Raw genomic sequence first — 22,434 nt, 5'->3', positions numbered from 1 at the left:
TGAAGAGATTTATTATAACACCAAATTGTGGGAACACGTTACCTGAACAATAGAGCCATTGTTACATTATATAAGAGGGTTTTTTTTCCGTTTAGCTAGCCCATAAACCGTAATCTCCTGAAATAAGCCTGAAGAATACATATTCCACTATGTTCTTTGAATGTGTTAGACTATAATAGTTTCAAGCCCTTTGTTGTATTCTGAATATATATGTTAAATTAGTCAACTAGGAATTTGTCCTTGACTCAAACATTTCATTGTTCAGATAACATCTGCTCTAACTGTCTGCTGTGGAATAGTTCTGTCAATGGCTTGCATGTAAACATGTGTTGTATGTTTGCATTTGTATGGAGTATGTAGATAATGAGACATTTTCCAAAGTGTTTTGATGTTGGAGGACTGCAACCGCTGATGTAATCATGGCAGAGATATATGTGAAAATGTTTGGCATTCATTTTATAGAATCATGTCACATATGGCTACTGACTATAACAAGTTCCAACAATGTAACATACATACATGTTTATGTGTTTGTTTTTAAATACGTCTATACCTGATCAGCCATAACATTAAAACCACACAAACCACACAACATTAAGACAGGTAACGTCAATAACATAGATTATATTGTTACACTGGCACCTGTCAAGGGGTGGGATTGTTAGGCAGCAAGTGAACAGTCCGTTATTGAATCTCATGTGTTGGAAGCAGGAAAATTGCCAGTAAGCAGTGGTTAGTACCTACCAAAAGTGGCGCAAGCAAGAACAGGTAAACAGACATCAGGGTCATGGATAACCAATGCTCATTGATGCACGTGGTGAGTGAAGGCTAGCCTATCACACATATCTCACTTTAACAGTGTTCTCACTACTGCAAGGGATTCTGGGTAGGTGTATGCAAATGTGCTCATTTTTGCCTCATAATTCCACTTTACACATGGATTCCATGGAGTATGTGTCTGCTGTATACAACAGCTTTGAAACACAACTCAGGAAGAAAAGCAAAGCCAGCGAACCACTCATGGACAGCTGTTTCGTTGTTAATGCAACTCATCAGCATGAGGTTGGTTACTGGCTTGCTATGGAGGCTTGGCATTACTTGTAGAGTTGTGGTGGGGAAAACAACTTCCACCTGAAGTAAGTGGATAGGTAATACATTGGTAAACACAAATACACATACCAGTCAAGCCATAAGACTTACTTTCCCCACAGAAATCTCACTTTAACAGTGCTCTCACTACTGCAGTGTGTGTGTGTGTGTGTGTGTGTATATATATATATATATATATATATATATATATAGATAGATAGATAGATAGATAGATAGATATGTGGAGATTGGAGTCCTATTAGTCCAGTGATAAACACTTAAAATAACAGATCTTGTAATACCCTTTTTATTGGACTAAGAATTTTGAAAGAATCTCCCTAATGCTTTAGACTTGAGAAATGAAGGTTTTCCTGAAACCCTGTCATTCCAAAATTATTTCAGTCCAATTAAAAAGTTATTGCAAGATAATAATATGCACAATTTACGGTTATGCTTCACTTGCATATCTTAAGTTGGACACTGTTTAAAATACATTTCTAGAAGCCAAAGGACGGACTATGATTCAAATGTATCAGTGGCCAGATGCCAGCCTCAATGGACTGCAGTTTTTAGACCTTGTGGGTCTCATTAGTATGGTGCCAGTCCTGGTCTGAAAGAGAAAGTTTCTCTGAGATCTTTTATGTACCCAAAATAATTTAGTGAATCCAAGTACTATACAACTCCCCCAAGTGCAAATGCAAAAATTACTGTTATGCATCAACTGTAAGGGTCCTTTTAGGGCTCCTATATAGATAGTATATAAGTTAATGGTTATGCAATAATGGTGTGTCAAAAATTTATCTGATCTGATTTAAATTTGTACAGGCATCTGGTGCGGACGCCCTGGAGCTAAATCTTTCTTGCCCCCATGGCATGGGAGAGAGAGGAATGGGCCTCGCCTGTGGACAGGTAGGAACATTTTTGTTTTATGTTTCCTGGTAGAATAAATATGTTAACAGCTTCAGATGCTATATGTGAGGTGTAAAAATACACTGAGACTAGAGTCCCAAGGCTAGAGCTGTTTAAATATTTATCACTTAAAGTGGAAAATAACAAAAGGGAAGGAAAAGAAATGAAAATTGCAAAAGTGTTTAGTTTTATAGAGAACTAAAATTGGACTATGCCTAACGGAAAGTAATATTATAGTGAATAGTTTCAAAAGCACTGAGGCAGAATTAGCTGAATTTAAATGCAATGTTTTTATTCGATCTTAGGTCCCTGAAGCAAAATATTGTACCAAATGCTTAAGCTCATTGTGATTTTGTGCTAAACGGTGCACAGCACAAACAGCGTTTAAAAATCTTAACAAATTATTTTCTATCTGTATATTGGGACTCACAAATAAATGTAAAAATATTATGGTCTTTATTGGTATATATAATTTTTTAATTCAATTTAATTAACACAACATAAAACTTAAACCACATCCAATATAGATGCCTTCAAGTGGACAAGGAAATAATTATGTTTAGTTCATAGCAATTAAGGAAGAACATTCATTCATATAATTATGCAAGAAATATACACAATTTTCTCTATATATTTTTGTTATGAAATGCAATTTATTCGAATTTGGGCTGATTGGGTGCTTGTTCAAATTCCCGACAACTGAGCTGAAATGTAGCTGGATAAAAGAACTAAACAAAACATGCAAAGGACAATGTTAATTTTGATTCGTGATTCTAAATTTTGCCAGTGGCACTAGAAGAAGAGGTGATTAATGAGAAGAAGAAAAAAATAACTGGTGGCTAGGGGACAGGCACTATTTGTTGATTTTTTTCACAGATCAAGTGAGAAGCGACTAACAAAGGAATACAAGAAGAAGAACATTAAAACAAATCTCTATACCTTATAGTTAACCCTCTGACCGGGTATCCCTCATTTCAGCATGCAGCACCTACTGGTATAATTTTACATATCCCGTGATTTCCACTGGCTCGTACTCATTTGTTTCTTTGCATTGCTATCCTGCTATATCACGCAAGCTCTGCTGGCAAGAGAAAAAGAAAATACTTTTTATTGCCAAATTTGAGAAAAAAAATACACAGTCAGAGTTAATAAATATAATAATTTTATTTTATTTTTACTGCTGCTCCTCCTTTTTTCCCTTTATAGGCTAATTTTCTCACTTGATCTGTAAATCAAATGGGAGGTGGGGGGTGGAGGGGTAATGTTCAAATAAGTGTACAATAAAAAATATACATAATGTTTATTTTTCACACCTTCTGGTTTATCTGATTAGTTTTCCCAAGTCTATTTTTTTGATTACACAAATTAAGTGGTTTAGCTGAAACAATTTTTTTTCGCCAAGCACACATCTATATATAACAACAATGTGAACGAGAGAAATATTTATGATTATGTATGCTTATTATTATAGCTCTAACTACTCTGTATTAACTGAAATATTCAGAACAAGAATATGATTTATATTGTTTCCCTTATAATATGTACCTGTAATATCTCTTTCATAAAATATCAACGTATTCTGCAGCTTTTGTTTCTGGTTAAAGATACTGATGTGATCTGGGGTGAAAACGTGGAATATAAACAAAGAGATTTTACCTACTTTTCTAGTATTGCATTATAAATTCCAAAATTTATTTAGTTTAGCATCCAATAAGAGTTCAAACTCTTACCTTTTTGTCCTAGATTGTTGATTTATAGATCATGGGCTACACTGTGAAAGTAAAACTATAAACTCTTATTAAGCCCCTTTTATGTAATTGACCTTAGAAACCTAAGACCATGACTTTTAAATATTACTGCCACTACAGTAGACCCAAAAGGAGGCAAACAGACTCAGTCTGACTAGATTTCCAGTCATGTCACAAAAGGGCAACTAAGCGTTTACTTGGATTACAATAGTTTGAAACATTTCTACCAGACAAGTCAGAAATCAAAATCACTAGACCAATCACATAGATGTGCTCAACATAAATGGTCACATCATCTTCTGATTATTATCTCTCTGTAGTAGTAAAATATTATATTTAAAAATGTGTATTTATGAATGCATTTAATATTTGAAAAGCAACTTATTCAATTCACAATATCCAAAATGTCCACAAATAGATTTGATTCAAAATGAATTAATGTTGGACATTACATTTACTAAAAATTAATTCCACAAAATACATGTTTTACAACACATACACCTAATTTAATAAACATCTCATGTAGAATTTAGTTTAAACCAAATTCCTGAAATACAATAAAGATTGACATCTTTGTAATTTATAACAAATTATTTTTCATTGACTCATTAAGTCTTTATAAAGCGTCCTGCTATAACACAATGACACCCTTAATAAATTGCATTTTTTTCGTCTCCCTAAGCAGATATACTGCTCTAATTAAGTTAAAATGTGCATAATGTATTATCACATTGATCTTGAGCCTATGAAAATGAACCTATATATTGGGACAGTATGTCACCACGCAATGATACAATGTGATGCTTTCACAAGGCATAGAGATTGGTCCTATATGGAACCAATGTTTAAATGCTATAACGGAAATACAAGTTATTTGGGATTATACTGAAATGAGTATCTACATTAAACAACATTTTCACATCAGTCCCCAACAGCACACCTACCAGTCCAGGATTTACAGGTTAGCCAGTTGTGTCTGTCTGTCTTTGTTTTCTTTCTAAAAACAGCTTAGACCCAGCTAGGTAATCCCTAAATTCTGGACAGGTAGGTGTGCTTTGATGACTTGTTTGGAAAGCTAATGGCTTGATTTATTGGTGAACATTACCAATGTAAACAAGAAAACATTTTGTGCCTTCTATTTCTTGTAAAAAAATTCCATGAGGTTTACTAGTCTGACTGGTGGTATCAGAAAGTAGTCTAACTACTCAGTTAAGTTCCCTTGTAATACTTTTCCTGGTATAAAGCCTTCAAAGTAGCAACTTGATTAAATATAAAAACCTGACTCGTGTTCATCAATGGAAAACTGAGGTTGGTCTATCACTACCGACAGAGAAAATTCAGTTTTTCAACTCACTTTGACAATTTTGTGTAACTTTTGCTTGACATGAATAATAATGTTCTCTAATAAATCAAGTGCTAAATCATCTACAAAAATACAATAAACACGTTGTTAAATTATGTATTCATATATGTTTAGAATATGTATATTCCATAGAAGAAGACAGTTAGGATTCTGTGTATTTACTCAGAACATGATTAACCATAAGGTCACCTTTGATGGGGCAGGTGAAATGGGTCAAGAAAATTCATGGTTCCAGGAGTTTGACCCGGAACTATTAATTTGCTTGACCACTTTTACCAACCCTATGTGGAGGGCAGTCTGCTTAGGAATCTTCATTGTTTTTTTGTGGATTATTTAATATATATTTTTTTTATATGTGTACTTTTGTGTGTGTAAATATATACACATTATTTTTTAATGCACGCCATTACAGCTAAAGTACAGTTTGTGAATACCCAACAAATTCATCCATAATATTGTAACTGGCTGTTAATACTCCTTTTTAATTAAAACAGATTTATTTATTTATTTTTTTAAAGAAAATACTTTGTCTATGAAAATATAGTAAAGTGAGCATATACTTTAGAAAATGCTTATGGATTTCATAATGTGTTAAAAAATATATTTACTATACAGAGGACACTTTTTTCCAGTAAGACAAAGCTTAGAATGTCTGTTAATGTTTAACTCTCTTTGTTTGTTTTTACATCTCAATGATTTTGTCATTTATGTTTTTGGAACATGAACAAGTACTCTAATACTATAATGTATTCAGTGGAATGATATTTGATAAGCAAGAAGAGTTCCTTGCACATTGCTTCCAATATAAAATAAAGTAAGCATTATTTTCTTTTTACAGACAGGAATTTTATCTTCTGGGTTCTACATACTTTTCCATACATTTTAGCATTCTTTACTACCTAAAGAAAATTCTTGTAAGCCATATCTAAAGAAATTGGCTGCCTAACTTTGGGCAAACCGCTTTAGTAAAATGTTACCAAATAATTAGTCTTTCTTTAAATGCAGCATACCATTGATTACTTATCTATTTCACTTGATCAGTGTGTGAAAATTATTTTGCATGATTTCCAAGTCATGACGTTCTGTTGACTGCAATGCCTGAACCTTTGCAAGCAATGTATTTAAGTACTTTTCCTTTTAACCACTTCCTGTAAGATATGCCTTTTTTTTTTTTTAATAAATGTTTTATACAGCTCAATACCCTCTGCCAAACAAGGTTCTTCAGAACTGGCATGATATTTCCTACAAATATAATATAAACTCCATAATCTTAATAGTATCTTTAAATCAGGTCACCAAAACAAACTTGATGTAATCTGCTTTAGAATCTCTTTATTTTTTATCTTGAGCTCTACAGTTGCATAAAATACATAAGCAAAAATAAGGGACTAGTGGTCAGGTTGACAGAATTAGACAATGGATGGAGCAAGACACTGTTTCAGTTGTGAATCGGATTTACCCACAAATCATCAGTAAAATCAGTTCCACATAAGTGCAACCCGCAGACATCATGGGCAGAGGAGATCAAAATGGCTGATTCGACGCAAGAAATAAAATATAATTAATAAAAATAAAGTATAGTGTCTAATCACTAAGATACAAGGGGTGTGAGGAAAGGACAACTAAAATATAAAAAAATAACAAACAAAAAAATGACATGGTTGCTTTAAGATAAATTTTTTTACATTTCCTTTTATGGAACTATGTTGCATTGAAAACCTCAAAATAGCAGTACTATAAACTCCCTTTGGACAGAGAAATCAAGATTCTGAAGGAAATTCCATATTTGATAAAAGCTGTTTTATAGAAAAATAATTGAATAATATTTCCAGATTCCAGCTCCTGCCTGGTCATAGGGATGCCTTCTTCTAAAAACGTTGTTCATTTTATTGTATATTTACCTCCTATGACTTTATTGCTGAATGTGTTCACACTATTGAACTTGAAAACATTTTTTAATTAAATATATATTTCTGCTATTTCTGAGTGATTATTTATAAGCCTAATCCTTTACAAACAGCTAAAGTACTCAATTTTCATTTAAAACGCTCTTAAAATATACACGACTTTATCATGCCTAGAATAATTAAAGAAAATGTTACCAAATTGTATAGCAAGATTGGAAATCTACAGTTCCAGTTACACAGGTAAAGTTCCCCTACAATCAAAGAAATTTAAATATACCGTATATATAATTTACCAATTTAAATATTTTTAATGTTTTGAACTGAAGATAAATATAGTAAGGATGCAATCATGACATCGCCATTCCCCATCCTCATTTCTAGTCTGTTCTTGCTTCCATACTATCCCTCCTAATTGGAGAACATGGCATTATTTTATGTAATTCTCCTATATGCCTTTTTAAAAGAAATCTGGTATTTCACATACATGTAGAGAACTGCAAACTATTAATGAAAAAATGTTGCAAAATCATAATACATTTTTTTTATCATATGTACTTTATCCACCTCCTACTGCAACTTGACGCATTTTCTTTCCAATACTTTTTTTTTTTTTTACCAATAACGTTATTCAGTTTCATTATGTTTTTTTTTTATTCTTTCCCTCATTTCTTCCTTAATGTGAGTTGACCTATTTTCTTTTTTTCCTTTCAGAGCCTGCACAATATGTATTTTACTCATTTTGATTATGATTAAATTATCAATGAATATATATTTTTCTCTATTTTACACTATCCAATTACGCATTTCTCATTTCTTTATGTTGTCACTTGGACTATGTAAACAAGACGAACAATATCACACTTTCTATCCATTCTATTTCTGTTCAATTAATAAGAATATATTCTGCAATACTCCTGTAATAATGAGGAATAATACTCATACCATCAACACCAATTAGTGCCCCTCCGAACCTTACACTCACATGATACAGAGCAAGACCTTGATCTGATCTAATTTCTCTGTCAATCATAGTTGCTGGCAAAGCTTAGGATAGTAAAATAGATACTATGCAGATGCCAAAGACATCACCTTACACTAGGATAGTAGATGGAAAGACACATTTTAAGGTGAAAACAAATAGGAATATTAATATCATTGAACCAAAAATTCTATCTAGCTTTAGGCGAAACTGCTGCAGGATATCTCTGTAGGTGGTACATTTGGATGATTTCCCTTTACAAGAACTTCTGTATGAAGCATCCATTCTAATACTTTACAATTTACCTAGCCCAACATTTCTACTGTTACTGATTTTAGATTTAGCTTAGAATAATTCATTCACAGCAGATGGTTTTATTTCATTCCCTTGTTGCCTAATTGAATACACTATTTAATCCTCTCTAGTACAGCTTCTTGTGTTTGAATATTCTCATTATTTTTTTTTTCTCGTTGTACTCTTTGTGCTTTACTTGGCTTGTTCTTTGATCCCTAGTTCCTGAATTACCTTTTTGAATGTGGACATTTTAATTTGTCCACCTGATCCAAACTAATAGCTCTCTGAACTCTAGAATTTCTGTAATTCCCACCTATTTCTGTGTTACCTCAGATCTATCTTTCACAGCAACATGTTTATTTAACAATAATTCCCATTTTCTTCATTTAGTGAAATCTCTCATATTAATGATTTTTTTAAAAAAAACTTGTACTGATTTAATTTTCTTCCTCTGTTTTATCTATAATAATGTGTACACAACCTTTGCAGCTAAATGAATTGCCTAAAAATGGTTTATTTTTATTCAGATTTTTGAGAGTATCTGATTCATATGATTTTCACTAACTTTGCCAGGTTTTGTCAGATATGGATATTTTTTTCAGATATAGGTTACATGTTCCATATATATATGTGAATATCCCTTTAAACACCACCATTAGTGTTACCAAGAGATAAATAATTTAAAGTAAACTTAGCTTATGTATACAGCTTCCCATGATCACTTCCCTGTGGGTGATCTTCTTATACAATAGAAATATCAAAAACAAGTGGGAAAAGGTTGTATACCTAAAAACAAAAAAACAAATATAAACCGGACATAGTGTAATACTGTATTAAATAATAGTATTGCTGCTGCAATGGTTGCACTCAAAGACATCAATGAGAAATGCGCATATCACAAATCCTCCCCTGGTTGGGAACCGGATCTGGAACTCCTCTTTAGTATTCTATTCACTCCAAAAGATATCAGGAACACGATGAGTAAGCAGTATAAAAATATATTTTTATTGGATGTAAAACAATAATTAAAATATTATAAAAATAAAGAAGACGGCTCTCACAGCGGGAAACATTCTGAAACCACAAATTGTGCACATTAGAGCCCATAGGACGCGATGTGGATCTATTTTTTTCCTATGAGGGAGCTGCCAGTCTGTTCACTTAAAAAATGTCTGTGATCCTGCTGTAAATTTTGACTACGGGAAGCACTTGTTTTCTTCATTTTCTTGCTATTATAAAATAATAGCTGGTGAAGGAAAAAATATTGTATATATCTAATATTTAAAATCCCAAATAAATATAACAATATACAAAAGAATAGAAAAATAATGTATTTTATTTTAAATAAGAATCATGTTTCCCATAACACCAACTACTTTAACAAGCTTCTTTTCAAATGAAGATGATATGTAAAAAAATATAGAAATAAAATAATTCTGTCAATAACACAAATTAGGTGTATTAGGACATATGAGTTTAAAATAATCATGATAATTTAAGTATAGACATTAATTTTTTCTACTCCAAGCAGATCGGATAAAAAAAAATATGTAGGATATACTTGGACATTATAATGGAACGCACGGAAGTGCAATTTGACTCGTAAGCCAGGTAATATCGAATGGAACGCAAGCATAAGAGAATGCAAGAGAAATAAAGATGGCGCTGGCGGGCGTTTTAAACACTGAAGATCACGATCAGCTATAGTAGAATGAAGGCAATGGAGAAAGATGACCATTAATCAAAAGAAGTAAAATAAGATTGGACACACCAAAGGGGGGCATTCCCCAACACAGCTGATGGACATAGGGAATAGCCCTATTTAAAAACAGAGAGTGGAGGGATGGGTAGGCTGAATTTTTTTTGGCATTTGTTTGTTAATAATTTTAAACTTATTTTTGGTCCCTGAAGAAGTTCCCAGTGGGGAAAGAAACGTGTAGGACCTTAATTATTTTTATAATATTTGAATTGTCTTACATCCAATAAAAATATATACCCATCGTGTGTTTACCCATCGTGTTCCTGATACCTATTGGAGTGAATGGAATACTAAAGAGGGGTTCCAGATCTGGTTCCCAACTAGGGGAGGATTTGTGATATGCGCATTTCTCATTGATGTCTTTGAGTGCAACCATTGCAGCAGCAATACTATTAAATACAGCATTACACTATGTCCAGTGTCCGGTTTATATTTGTTTTTTTAGGTATACAACTGTATCCCACTTGTTTTTGGTATTTCTATAGGTTACATGTTGCAAGGAGTAACTATTTTTGTTTAGAACTGTTTCTTGTTGTCCCCAAGAGTGCAGCACCAGGTTACAAAGTTGAGACAGGACCAAAAAAGTGGTACTTTCATGGCAAAGCTGGGAGGCCTGGCTTATTTACATGCCTTTCACACTGTAATCCTGACAACTAACTACTCATAGCCTACAATTCACTTTGGTTTATATCCTCATAGCAGAAGTAAAAGAAAATATTAATTCAATCATCAGTTTGATGATGTTCTCTATTTGAGGAATATCATATCTAGTGTTTCTCCGATAGAAGCAACCATTATTTAACTAAAGATCACTCAGCTTTACCTGGCAGTGCATTCAAATTGTGATGCCATTAACCATCATTGCTGGACATATAAACAATGTTTGCTAAATAGGAGCTTGGCCAGTTAACATTGATGATGTGGCTTCCATGCATGCATGTCCCCTAACAAGAGTGTATTGGTGGTGTCCTATCTTCAGGGTGGTCTTACCCTCACAAAGTTGGGATTTTGGCACTCAAATTACTTACTATTCTGCCTCTTCAATATAAGGAACGTTTTGCATGGTGAGTGCCAATAGGATGAATGCATCATCTAAAGCTCTTAGACTATCAATGCCTCCAATAGAGTGATGAAAGCATGGGGCAGTAGTGCTGGGTACTTCTTCCAAAGGTTTAAACCTTGAAGGTAAGACATGGGCTGGACACTCCTGCCTCTTACCATTGAAGGTGAGAGAATCCCTCACACTCCTGCCTCCATAACCACTTTAACCCCTTAAGGACACATTACATGTGTGACATGTCATGATTCCATTTTATTCAAGAAGTTTGGTTCTTAAGGGGTTAATGAGCTGAGTTTGTTATGGGTATACAGCTCCTTTAATGATTGAAATATTTATCATAGTGGACCAGCTATGTTTTTTTTTTCCTAAATAACCTTAAACATTATAATTTAAATACTTCTATTGGGAATATATTCTGTGATCCAGTAACATTTCAACATCAAATTACTTTGTAATGCTATCCTTTACTTGCCATCCATTACCAATGGAGTCTTAATAGAGGAACATCAGAACTCGATACAAACCTTGACATCATGTACCCACTTTTTCCCTTTTGGATATAATTCACACGTTTAATTAAAGATATGTACTGTACCCCTACTATGATTTATAGAAGGATACAACATATAATAACATAAGATAGATTTGTTTTCTATTTTTCTTTTTGGTTCACTGGATAAAATAACATTTTGACCTTATGAGGAATAGATTAGACTTCGACATGACAAGAGTATATGCATCATAGCTACCAAGTGATTTGTTTTATGCTGTAAAAAAAAGCCATATATTTTATGATCATAATTTCAGTTCATGTTCTACTTTTTATTTTTAGTTAAAGTTTTTACAGTTCACGTAGACACTGTGAGACATTCATACACTGTAGCAATTTATAATAAAAATAAACCATTTTTCTTGTAATGAGATGCCCAGCTAAATTGCATTTCCATATATTTGATTTATTATAATCACACCTTCCTAGTGTCATTTACATGTCATTCTAAATATTAAACCATTCTTGCACAAAAAAGCAAATCACATAGAATACCTTATTAATCAAATGTACTAAACACTTTGAAAGATAGATTTTTTTTTTTAAATATGAATATTAAAACCCATATTGTAATAGAATGCAATAGCACTTTTATTTTCGAAAAGCATACCTTTTACATAACATTTTCTTACTTTTTAAATTTAAATTTTATTTTAATTACTTTTAAATGTTTCCTTTTGATGAGCCTCTGCTGTTTAAAGGACGACAAGTGGCAGTTGGTGAAATTTTAAAATGGCGTAGTCAGACACCTCCCCAGAATATTACTCCACCCTTTAACTCTGTAACCACAATCTAATGACCAGACCACTTAACCTAATGAACTCAATGCCAAATAGCTGTCCCTTTTCAATACAGAGTTATTCAGAGCTAGTTATAATAGGGAGATACCCATACAAAACAAAGAACCCAGTACAATAATGAGATACAAATACAATACAGAGCTGAGCATAATACAAAGATACCCATTAAATACACAGAGCTGGGTACTACTACACACATTTGCTATGGAAATAGTAGACATTGAGATACGGGAACAATGGCATAAACTGTCAGTTTATGCTGATGATCTGCTTTTTACTGCATGCCAGATGCCTACCTCACTACCATCTATGATGTCTGAATTTTAAACTTTTGAATGTTTCTCAAGCCTTAAGATCAACTATAATGCATCGGAGATCCTGAGGGTTTGCCTTTTGCCATCAGTGACACAATCCTTTCAAGCATCTTTCAAATTCCACTGCTGTGAAGAAGCCATGACATATTTTAGAACTTGATTGCCTTCAGACCTCTCTCAGGGTTTTGTTCTAAATCCCCCGCCCCTCCTCCCCCCGTCTTCTGACTAGAGAAAGAGCTAACTTGTGTTGATGGTCCTTCCCCATGTTACCTTGCAATGTAAACCTTTAATACTCTTTCCTCACTAAACCAAATCCTCAGGAGCGACAGGGATTACAAGATTTGTCCCTCTACCGTAAAGAGATCCACATGCAAAGGGTTCCTAAGTGGTCTTCGGTTACTCGAAATCATGGCTCTTCATTGAAAATGTGTTTACCTCACTCCCTCTTTATTCTCTCCCTTGCATACTGCCTTCTGGGGTGGCTGGTATGCCTCATCAACTTACAACAAACCCAGTGGCACTATGGGTTGGAAAACAGTGTGTCTCCAGTTTTCCCTCTCCTCTCTTCCTTCCCCAATGACCTGATCTTGGATAACCAACTTTTTCCTCCATTGCAACACCTTTCCTTTCATCCCTCTTTAGGCCCCCCGAACTCCCTCTGAGTCATAGACCTTAATTCAGGAGACTTACCCTCCCTGGTGGGTATTCGTGGGCCTGCATCCACCTTCCACTATGGCCTGCTTTTGATACAGGTATTTCTCACACTTAATCTCCACATACCTCCATACAAGGGATACTACCTATGAAATTCATCCCTTTGAAGATCTTAATTTCTGCATTTAACTCCTACAGCAGTGTATATTGCAGCTTTATCAACTACTGCTGACCTCTTCATTGGACTTCACGCTCCCCTATTTTACAATGCTATGTGAGTGGGATCTCTGCAGGTCCTTGGATAACTCTCAATAAGATAGTCTTTCTACTGACCCACAAGTCCTCTATTAGCACACACTATGACGAGTCAAGCTACAAACTCCTTACTCACTGGCATCACATGCCTGAGAAACTTGCCCATATGTACTCTACAGTGGAAACGGAGTGCTGGTACTGCGGAAGAGAACTTTGCACCCTCATCCACATTTGGTGGAACTGTCCTGAGATCTGTCCCTTTTGGCAGGCTACATATGATGCATCTCCAAATTAGTTGATGTCCCTCTTCCTTACGAAAATCTACCTGTTGCCTTTAAACTCCCTCCAAGTAATATCATACAGGAGATTAGTTCTCCTCCATTTGATTAACACTGACAGTAGTTTAATACCCACTTATTGGACACATGGAAAACCTCCATCTGTGAGAGGTTGGATCCTTAGAGAGGAGGAGAACCACTCTTGTGAGAAACTCATTCTTGTGGCCGTTTACAACCACCAACGCTACACCTAAACGTAGTTTCATTGGATTCGCTGTCTCTCTGAATGGTCTGCAGCCTCTGAGGGTGTGGGCAATATGGGGCATTAACTCCTCCTTACCTATATATTCTCTATATTGCACGTAGGATCTGGGCTCTACTTCTGTTGCACCTTCTTCTCTCCCCTATGTCTCTTACACTGAGCTTTCTCTACTTGTTTCTGTGTGGTTCTCTCTCTCTCTTTGTACCCTCCTTATTTTTTTCAGTGGCTGTCTCTGGCTGCTCACTTTGACTGTTTTCTTCCTTGTGCCAATAGCACTGTGCTGCCCACTGTAATATAGTGTCTATGAAAGTTCTTGTTCTCAGACCACGGTTTCTGTCAAAGCTATTTTATGTTAACCTAGTCTTTATCATCAATCATTATCAGGATGAATTCAATATCTAACATTTCTAAGTACAATATCTTTCTTTCTGCCAAATGATTACACAACTGCACAGTTATTAAGGTCTTTATTTGTGTACAACCATGTAATTTAAATAAAGGCTAAACGATAAAAAAATCCATAAAAATGTTGCTACACAGTGTGCAAGGGGTTAATGCAACAGGATACTGATAGACTCTTGATTACTTTTGCAGCTAGTAATATAAGTAATTTGGAATAGTAATATGGAGCAAAGAAGTAGATGACAGGTTAACGGAAGTAACAGTCATTACAGATGGAAACAGATTAAAATCAGAATCTGAGACACAGCTCCAGTCTTGCATGGTGTGACGAGTTGAAAAGTTGTGAAGCTACAAACTGCATCTCCATTCTTAGCTACAGAGGGACTGAGCACTTTAAAGAAGATATTGGGCACTGGGAAGCTGAGGCCACAATATGAAATGTCCTTAGGAGATGGTAAACCTATTCGTGACAGACATCACGGTGATGTTGAAAATGTCTGCCATTTTCATTCCCTTACCTTGTCCTCTCTGGGCTTCCCTGACTCAAAATATTTTAATTACACTTTACATTTTAGTAAATTCTCTTGTTTAATCAGCCCTCAGGCAAACACTGAGGCAATTGGGTGAGAGAACATGTTAATATTATACGCTTACTTTTGGCAGGGGCCAGGAGCTGCTGCTACTGCCGCCGTGCTCTTTCTCTGCTACTTCCAAGATGGCTTCTTGCTTCTCAATGTTGTGGTCACTGTAACCTCACCCACTGGTGTTATAAGACAAAGATGGCCCCTAAATAGAGAGGTCAATAGCATGCCTCTACTCATAGACAGCTAGCTCTGCTGCCAAATGGCTACTCAAGGAGAGGCCCCTGAAATCGCTTCTTAAACGAGACTAGGCATGTGCAAAACCTGCTGGAGACAGGCTTGATTTCAAATCTGTCCCATTTCTTTTTGACATGTCTAGTTGCTCTCAAAAAAGCTTTTCCACAAACCCCTGATGAAGGGGGAGGGATCTTGCAGAATTGAAAACTATTTCAGATTTCAAGAGACGAAGATTTGTTTTGACAATACACACAGAGGCAATGTTTGTAGTATAATCTACTTTTCCCATTATTTTTCTGATTGCCTCTTTTCCCCCCAGTAAAATAATCTTGTGTTTCTAAACTACTACAAATATTTTTTCCCACTGCCCCAAGTAACCACATGAGTGAGCCTCGATTGAGAGCAACTGTCGTTTCAAAACTATTCTTTAATATAATAATCCTTCCATATGTAAAATGAGACAAACTCATCCTTACCTTTAGTATATGATAGGATCCATCAGTCCTATACATGCACCTTGGGTCAAAGTAAATGTACATGTGCATGGCTCAAGGATCCTGTCCTATATTAAAGGCAGGGATTTTTGTTTCTTATTTTTTACATATACTTAAATGTAAAAAAAAAAAATCCCTTCAAAACTTGCTGAAAGGATTATGGAATTAAAAATTGTTTTGAACGTACATTTGTACTTTAATGTTGTTTAATATGCTTCTTTTAATATGCTAGGTTCTATAAAACCTAATCTAGGCACTGGTAATCTGAGTTCCATGTAAAAACACTGAATCAATAAAATTGTATAATTGATTATGCTGCACAAATTCTAATAAAATAAATACAAACAGCTTGCTTGAGAACTAAGTTACGAACCTATTATCATGTTTGGAAATCTGAAATTGTGGAATAATAGCTTAACCCCTTAAGGACACATGACATGTGTGACATGTCATGATTCCCTTTTATTTCAGGTTTGGTCCTTAAGGGGTTAAGCTATTCTCATACTTATTTTTCCTGGTGAATCGATAGAGAGGGGAAATGCTATCATTGCAGAGGCCATAAGGACCTTATCAAAGATATATGTACAGGGGCTTTAGATACCTACAGGGGCTTAGAACCTTATCAGTGAGCAGGTTGGTTTCCTGGTAGATAGAGATATAAAGAGATTATATTATATCAGCTGTGCATGAATGAATATTTGTATGTATGTTAGTGTGTGGGTATACATAACCTGAAAAATAAAACAACATATATGAATAGTGCTGTATTATTCAAAGTAAAATCAAAATGTAGTTTATTTTTCAAAGTTTGACAATTGTTTATAAGATTGTAATATATAATATTAATAATAATAATAATAATATTAATAATATAGGAGACTTAATCATTAAATAAAAAAATATTTTTACAACTATGTATTAACTTTAAGAATACAGCATAAGGAATGCAAAGCAATTCTAAGGAACACACTCAAAATTGTTTTTTTGTGTTTTTCTTTTCTTTTCATGTCTTTTAATTGTCTTTTACACTTAAAAAAAAAAGAATAACAGGAACATGTGGACACATCAGTGGAATCAGATCTGGATTTCTTACATAAAAAAAATGCGCTTTTATATAATGTGATTTTTATTTTTTTTATTTTTATTGGTTCGGCACAAAATGTGCATAAGCCACATTCAAATACATTACTCATGATGCTTCTAATAATATTTTTAGTATTCTAGGATAATGGGTATTTTGTATCCCGGGGTGTTTAGGATAGAATCAACAATAAATATATTGATATGGAGATTCCACTTATGTATACATAATAGCATTACATGCCTGAAAAAATGTCTTAAAGGAACATTACCATCCTGTCCCAATTTAAACCTATTTAAGTTGTTGATGGATCAGGAGTATCCAGACTTATTACAATAGCTTAATCCCAAATTTGGAGCTCTGACACCCAACAAAGTTGTCCTTTGTTTTCATTCTTCTCTGCCTCTGCAGTATGATGGATTATAATTTAGTATTAGCTGAAGTTCTCAGCCCATCACTGACCATCCATTGAGATAAATAGCACATACTATTTATTTTAAAGGGATGCAATGGGTAAGCAATGGGGAGGGGTGTTGGGCATGAGAACCCCAACTTTAAGGTTGAACCATTGCAATGTTACTTGCCATGATATTAACGACAAAATAAGTTTGCTTTTCATTTGTTTTAAAATCCCCATTTTTTATTTTTTTATATATTTTTTTTTTTTACCATTTTTCTTTACATACCCACATATACACTGGCAGCTGGTGGGATGCTAGACTCTACCCTGAAATTTGGCTCTGATCCCAGAATTTTTGGAGTCTGCTACTTTATAAGCTAATGAGCCATCAGGACCTTTTGAACACTATAATAATATAAAGAGATGGATTAAGGAAATAACATCACTTTAAAGAGTTCAGATTCCACCCTTTGATACAGTTAATCAATGACAGCTCTAAAAGGCCTATTCTTTAGGATGTCTAAGATTTGATGGCCCAAGGCAAAGCCAATAGGTGATGCCAGAAATCTTGTTAGAGCAGACTAAGCATGTCTGAGAATTCAGTATGCAGAAAATGGGGTGTTAATACAATATTGATTCAAAATCTTTAAACGATTAGTTGCTTATCCTCTCAACGGCATCTTCAGCTATCAATATGTTTGATGAGGAGGAAAATGCATCGATCATCATGGTAGACACAACATGTTTTTTTCTTACACACTCACATTATTAGTCTTTACCATGTCAAAATACTTTTATTTTATTTTAATAAAAACTCAGCTGGGGGAGGGTCTGCCACACCTTCCTCCATGGACATATATATATATATATATATATATATATATAAATAAATAAATTGATTTTCTCACCCCTCCTGGGTGGTATGTTTAATCCTCATTCTCGGGTCCTCTACCAGAGGCCTGAGAGTTTGAGGGTTCTGTGCAGTATCCTAGGTGTTTATAGAACTGCACTTTTTTCGTCAGCGATCTCAGATGTCCCACCTGGTATCCTTTGAAGCCGCTCACCCAACTTGGGAGTCACAGCTCCAAGTACTCCTATCACAACCGAGACTACTACTGCCTTCACTTTCCACATCCTTTCTAGTTCTTCTTTCAGTCTTTGGTATTTCTCCACTTTCTCATGTTCCTTCTTCCTGATTTTATAGTCACTGGGTATTGCCACATCCACCACAAATGCAGTCCTTCATTCCTTGTCTACCACCACAATGTCGGGTTGGTTGGCCAGCACTTGCTTGTCTGTTTGGATCTTGAAGTTCCACAGTATCTTAGCCCTGTCATTCTCAACTACTTTGTGGTATCTCCCATCTGGACTTAGGCAGGTCCAATCCATATTCTGTGCAGATGTGTCAGTACACAATCCCAGAAACTTGTGTCTCTCCGTGTATGCTGCTCCTGCTAACATCTTGCATCCAGCTACTAGGTGCCGGACTGTCTCAGAGGCCTCTTTGCACAGTCTGCACTTTGGGTCTTGCGTGGTGTGGTAGACTCCAGCTTCAATTGATCTGGTGCTTAGTTCCTGTTCCTGTGCTGCTAGGATTAGTGCCTCAGTGCTGTCTTTCAGTCCTGCCTTTTCCAACCACTGGTAGGATTTTGTCATGTGAGCCGCGTCCACTATCTGCCATTGATACACCCTATATATTAATATATTGCCACATTCCCTGGCCAAAAAATAAAGTCACCACCTGGATTTAAATAAGAAAATAGGCGAGAGCCTCCTATTGGATTGTTACTACATAGGCGATTATCTTTCAGCTGGCAACAAGTTATTTAACCCCGACTGATGCAACATGTAGCTTCTAATTTCTTAAACAACCATGTCGAAAGACACATCCCATGGTTGTGGAAAAGATGTTAGTCTGTTTGAGAAGGGTCAAATCATTGGCATTCATCAAGCAACGAAAACATCTAAGGATATTGTAGAAACTACTAAAATTGGGTTAAGAACTGTCAAACGCATTATTAAAAACTGGAAGGATAGTGGGAAACCATTGTCTTTGAGGAAGAAATGTGGTGGGGAAAAAAATCCTAATTGATCGTGATCAGCGATCGCTTAAACGTTTGATGAATTCAAATCATAGAAATACAACAGGAGAACTCAGGGCTATGTTTAACCCTTTACGTCAGCCAAAAAATGGTCGTTAACGGCCGCTGATGTACCCTGTACTTTATATCGAGGCATTGTGTAATACCACCACACACTGCCGGGCACCCGAGTGATCGCTCCCCTCGGAGCAATCACTTCCGGGTTGCTGCACGAGGCTTCCAGCAGTGTAGAGCAGATTATCGGAAGCCTTCAGGCAGGCTTCCATTGCTCTGCCTGTACTGAGTGCCTAAAGTGGTCGAGACACTCAGTAATAGTAAAAAATATGAAGAAAAAAATTTACCCTCTACCCTCCCTCTCCCTCCCATGTACTTACCAATCGCCGCCATTCCCCTGCCAGCAATCGGTCTTCTTCTAAAGGGGGACCCCCAGGGGCCATGTGACCACTCTAAAGGAGCGGTCACATAGCCACAATAGGTGTCCACAGTGCTGCCAGCAGGGGGACTGCCTGAACTGACAGGCAGTCACCCTGCTGGTGTAAAAGTAAAAAGTAAAAATAAAAATAAAAGTTAATAATAAAAGTAAAAATAAAGTTAATAATAATAATAATAATAATAATAATAATAAGAATAAGAATGTGTGTGTGTGTGTGTGTATATATATATATATTATATCTATATATGTGTGTGTATATATATGTGTGTATATATTTATATACATATATATAATGTCATACTAAGAGTATTTTTTATTATTATATACATATTTTAATATAAAAATACACTTACAATACAAAAGAGTAAAATTACACACATCTATAATATATATAACTATATATATTGTATATATATTATAAAAATGACATAATTACTTACAAATAAAATGTAAAAATAATTTTCAAAAAATTATATATATGTAATTTTATTCTAACTGTTTTTTATATTGATATATATACATATATATATATATATATAGTTATATCAAGATACACATATATATATATATATATATATATATATATTTAATTCTACGTCCTTAAGGACCGAAGACGCACCTAGTATGTCCGCAGCAAATAGGAGCCCTGAACTTACCTGGACAAGCGATCCATGATGATCACAGTCGGGGGGGGACTGCCAGAGAGCCCAGCAGTCCCCCTGAAGCCGCTCTGGCCACCATGATCCCATCGCCGCAATAGGATTCTAGGAGCTGCCAGCAGGGGACTGTCTGAGCTGTCAGGCAGTCCCCTAGGCTGCTAAAAAGTAAAAATAAATTTGTTATAAATATATTATATATGTATAATATATTATAAAATAAAGCATTTTATAATATATTATACATATATAATGCATATATATGATTTCATTATAAGTATATACACATATATCTCAAAATACAATTATAATGTAATATATATGTATACACACACAATTTATATGTATTTGTGTGTGTATACATGTATTATATATTTAATATAAGTTGCAGAAAAAACATTTATAAAAAATGAATAAAAACATTTATAAAAAAATGAATAAAAACGCTAACTTTGGCCAGCGTTTGTGACTAAGTGGCTACTACAAAAGACTGGACGTACCCCATTTTGAATACCCTGGGTTGTCTACATTTGAAAATGGTATGCCATGATGGGGTTCACATATCCAAAGGCAACACAGACCCGGCAAACCAATCTGGCAAACTGAATTGGACAAGCCCTATATTGACCCTGTAACTTTCCAAACCACCATAAAACCTGTACATGGAGGTAATTGCTATACTCGGGAGACTTTGTTGAACACAAATATGAGTGTTTAAAACAGTAAAACTTATCACAACGATGAAATCACAAGTAAAAGTGCAGTTTTTGTGTAGAAAAATGCAAAAAAACTAATATTAACGCAAATTTTGTCCAGCATTTGTGGCTACTAAAAAAGACTGGACATACCCAATTTTGAATACCCTTTGTCTACTTCTATGATATTGGGGTGTTCTTTGGCAGTAACCCTTAAAGTTCTCAGTACATGTATTCTTAAATTGCTGTGTGTCAAAACAATCATCCATTATTATTTAGTTTTTTAAATTTGGCATAGATTGGTGGTAAAATGGTTGCATTAAAAGAGTCAAAGTACCCTGAGTTTAATACCTTAGGTTGTCTTCTTTATAAATACATATATACATGTGAAGGGTTATTTGTGGATTTCTGACAGATATTAGTGTTACAATGTAACTTGTGTTAATTTTGGGGGGAAAAATGGGTTGGAAATAGCAAAATGTTAGTTGTACTTATAGCCCTATAGCATTAAAAAAACAAAAAACTAAGAACATGTTAACATTGGGTATTTCTAAACTCAGGACAAAATTTAGAAACTATTTAGCACTGGTGTTTTTTGGCAGTTGTAGATGCGTAACAGATTTTGGGGGTCAAAGTTCGAAAAAGTGTGTGTTTTTACATTTCTTCATCATGTTTTATAATTTTTTTTATAGTAAAGTATATGATATCATGAAAATAATGGTGTTTTTGAAAAAAACATTTAAACACACTTAATGGTGAGAAAAATGGTACACACAGTAAATGAATAAGAGGAAAATTACAACTAAACACAAACACTGCAGAAATTTAAAAACAGCCCTGGTCCCAAACTGTAAGAAAATTAAAAAAATGGTCTGGTCACTAAGGGGTTAATAGTGAAAGTAAGAACATTTCCACACGCACAATGAGAAGGGAACTCAAGGGATTGGGACTGAACAGCTGTGTAGCCTTAAGAAAACCACTAATCAGTGAGGCTAATAGGGGGAAAAAAAAGCTTAAATTTGCTAGGAAGTATAAAGATTGGACTCTGGAGCAATGTAAGAAGGTCATGTGGTCTGATGAGTCAAGATTTACCCTGTTCCAAAGCCTGTGGGGGCAGTGCTATGATTTGGGG

At 34.8% G+C, this 22,434-nt stretch overlaps 1 protein-coding gene across 2 annotated transcripts in view; it reads left to right on the top strand.

Moving 5' to 3' along the window:
- The window catches only part of DPYD (dihydropyrimidine dehydrogenase), a 968,764-nt gene that overhangs the window by 670,420 nt on the left and 275,910 nt on the right, over nt 1-22,434 (top strand). For both annotated transcript variants that reach the window (XM_063428340.1, XM_063428339.1), the window contains one exon: nt 1,915-1,998. In XM_063428340.1, the coding sequence (XP_063284410.1) occupies nt 1,915-1,998 (84 nt within the window). The remainder of the gene's footprint in view (nt 1-1,914; nt 1,999-22,434) is intronic.

Source organism: Pelobates fuscus, chromosome 7 (assembly GCF_036172605.1).
Source record: "Pelobates fuscus isolate aPelFus1 chromosome 7, aPelFus1.pri, whole genome shotgun sequence".
Lineage (NCBI taxonomy): Eukaryota > Metazoa > Chordata > Amphibia > Anura > Pelobatidae > Pelobates > Pelobates fuscus.
The sequence above is the reverse complement of the archived record's forward strand: the minus strand, read 5'-3'. Positions and strand labels throughout refer to the sequence as shown.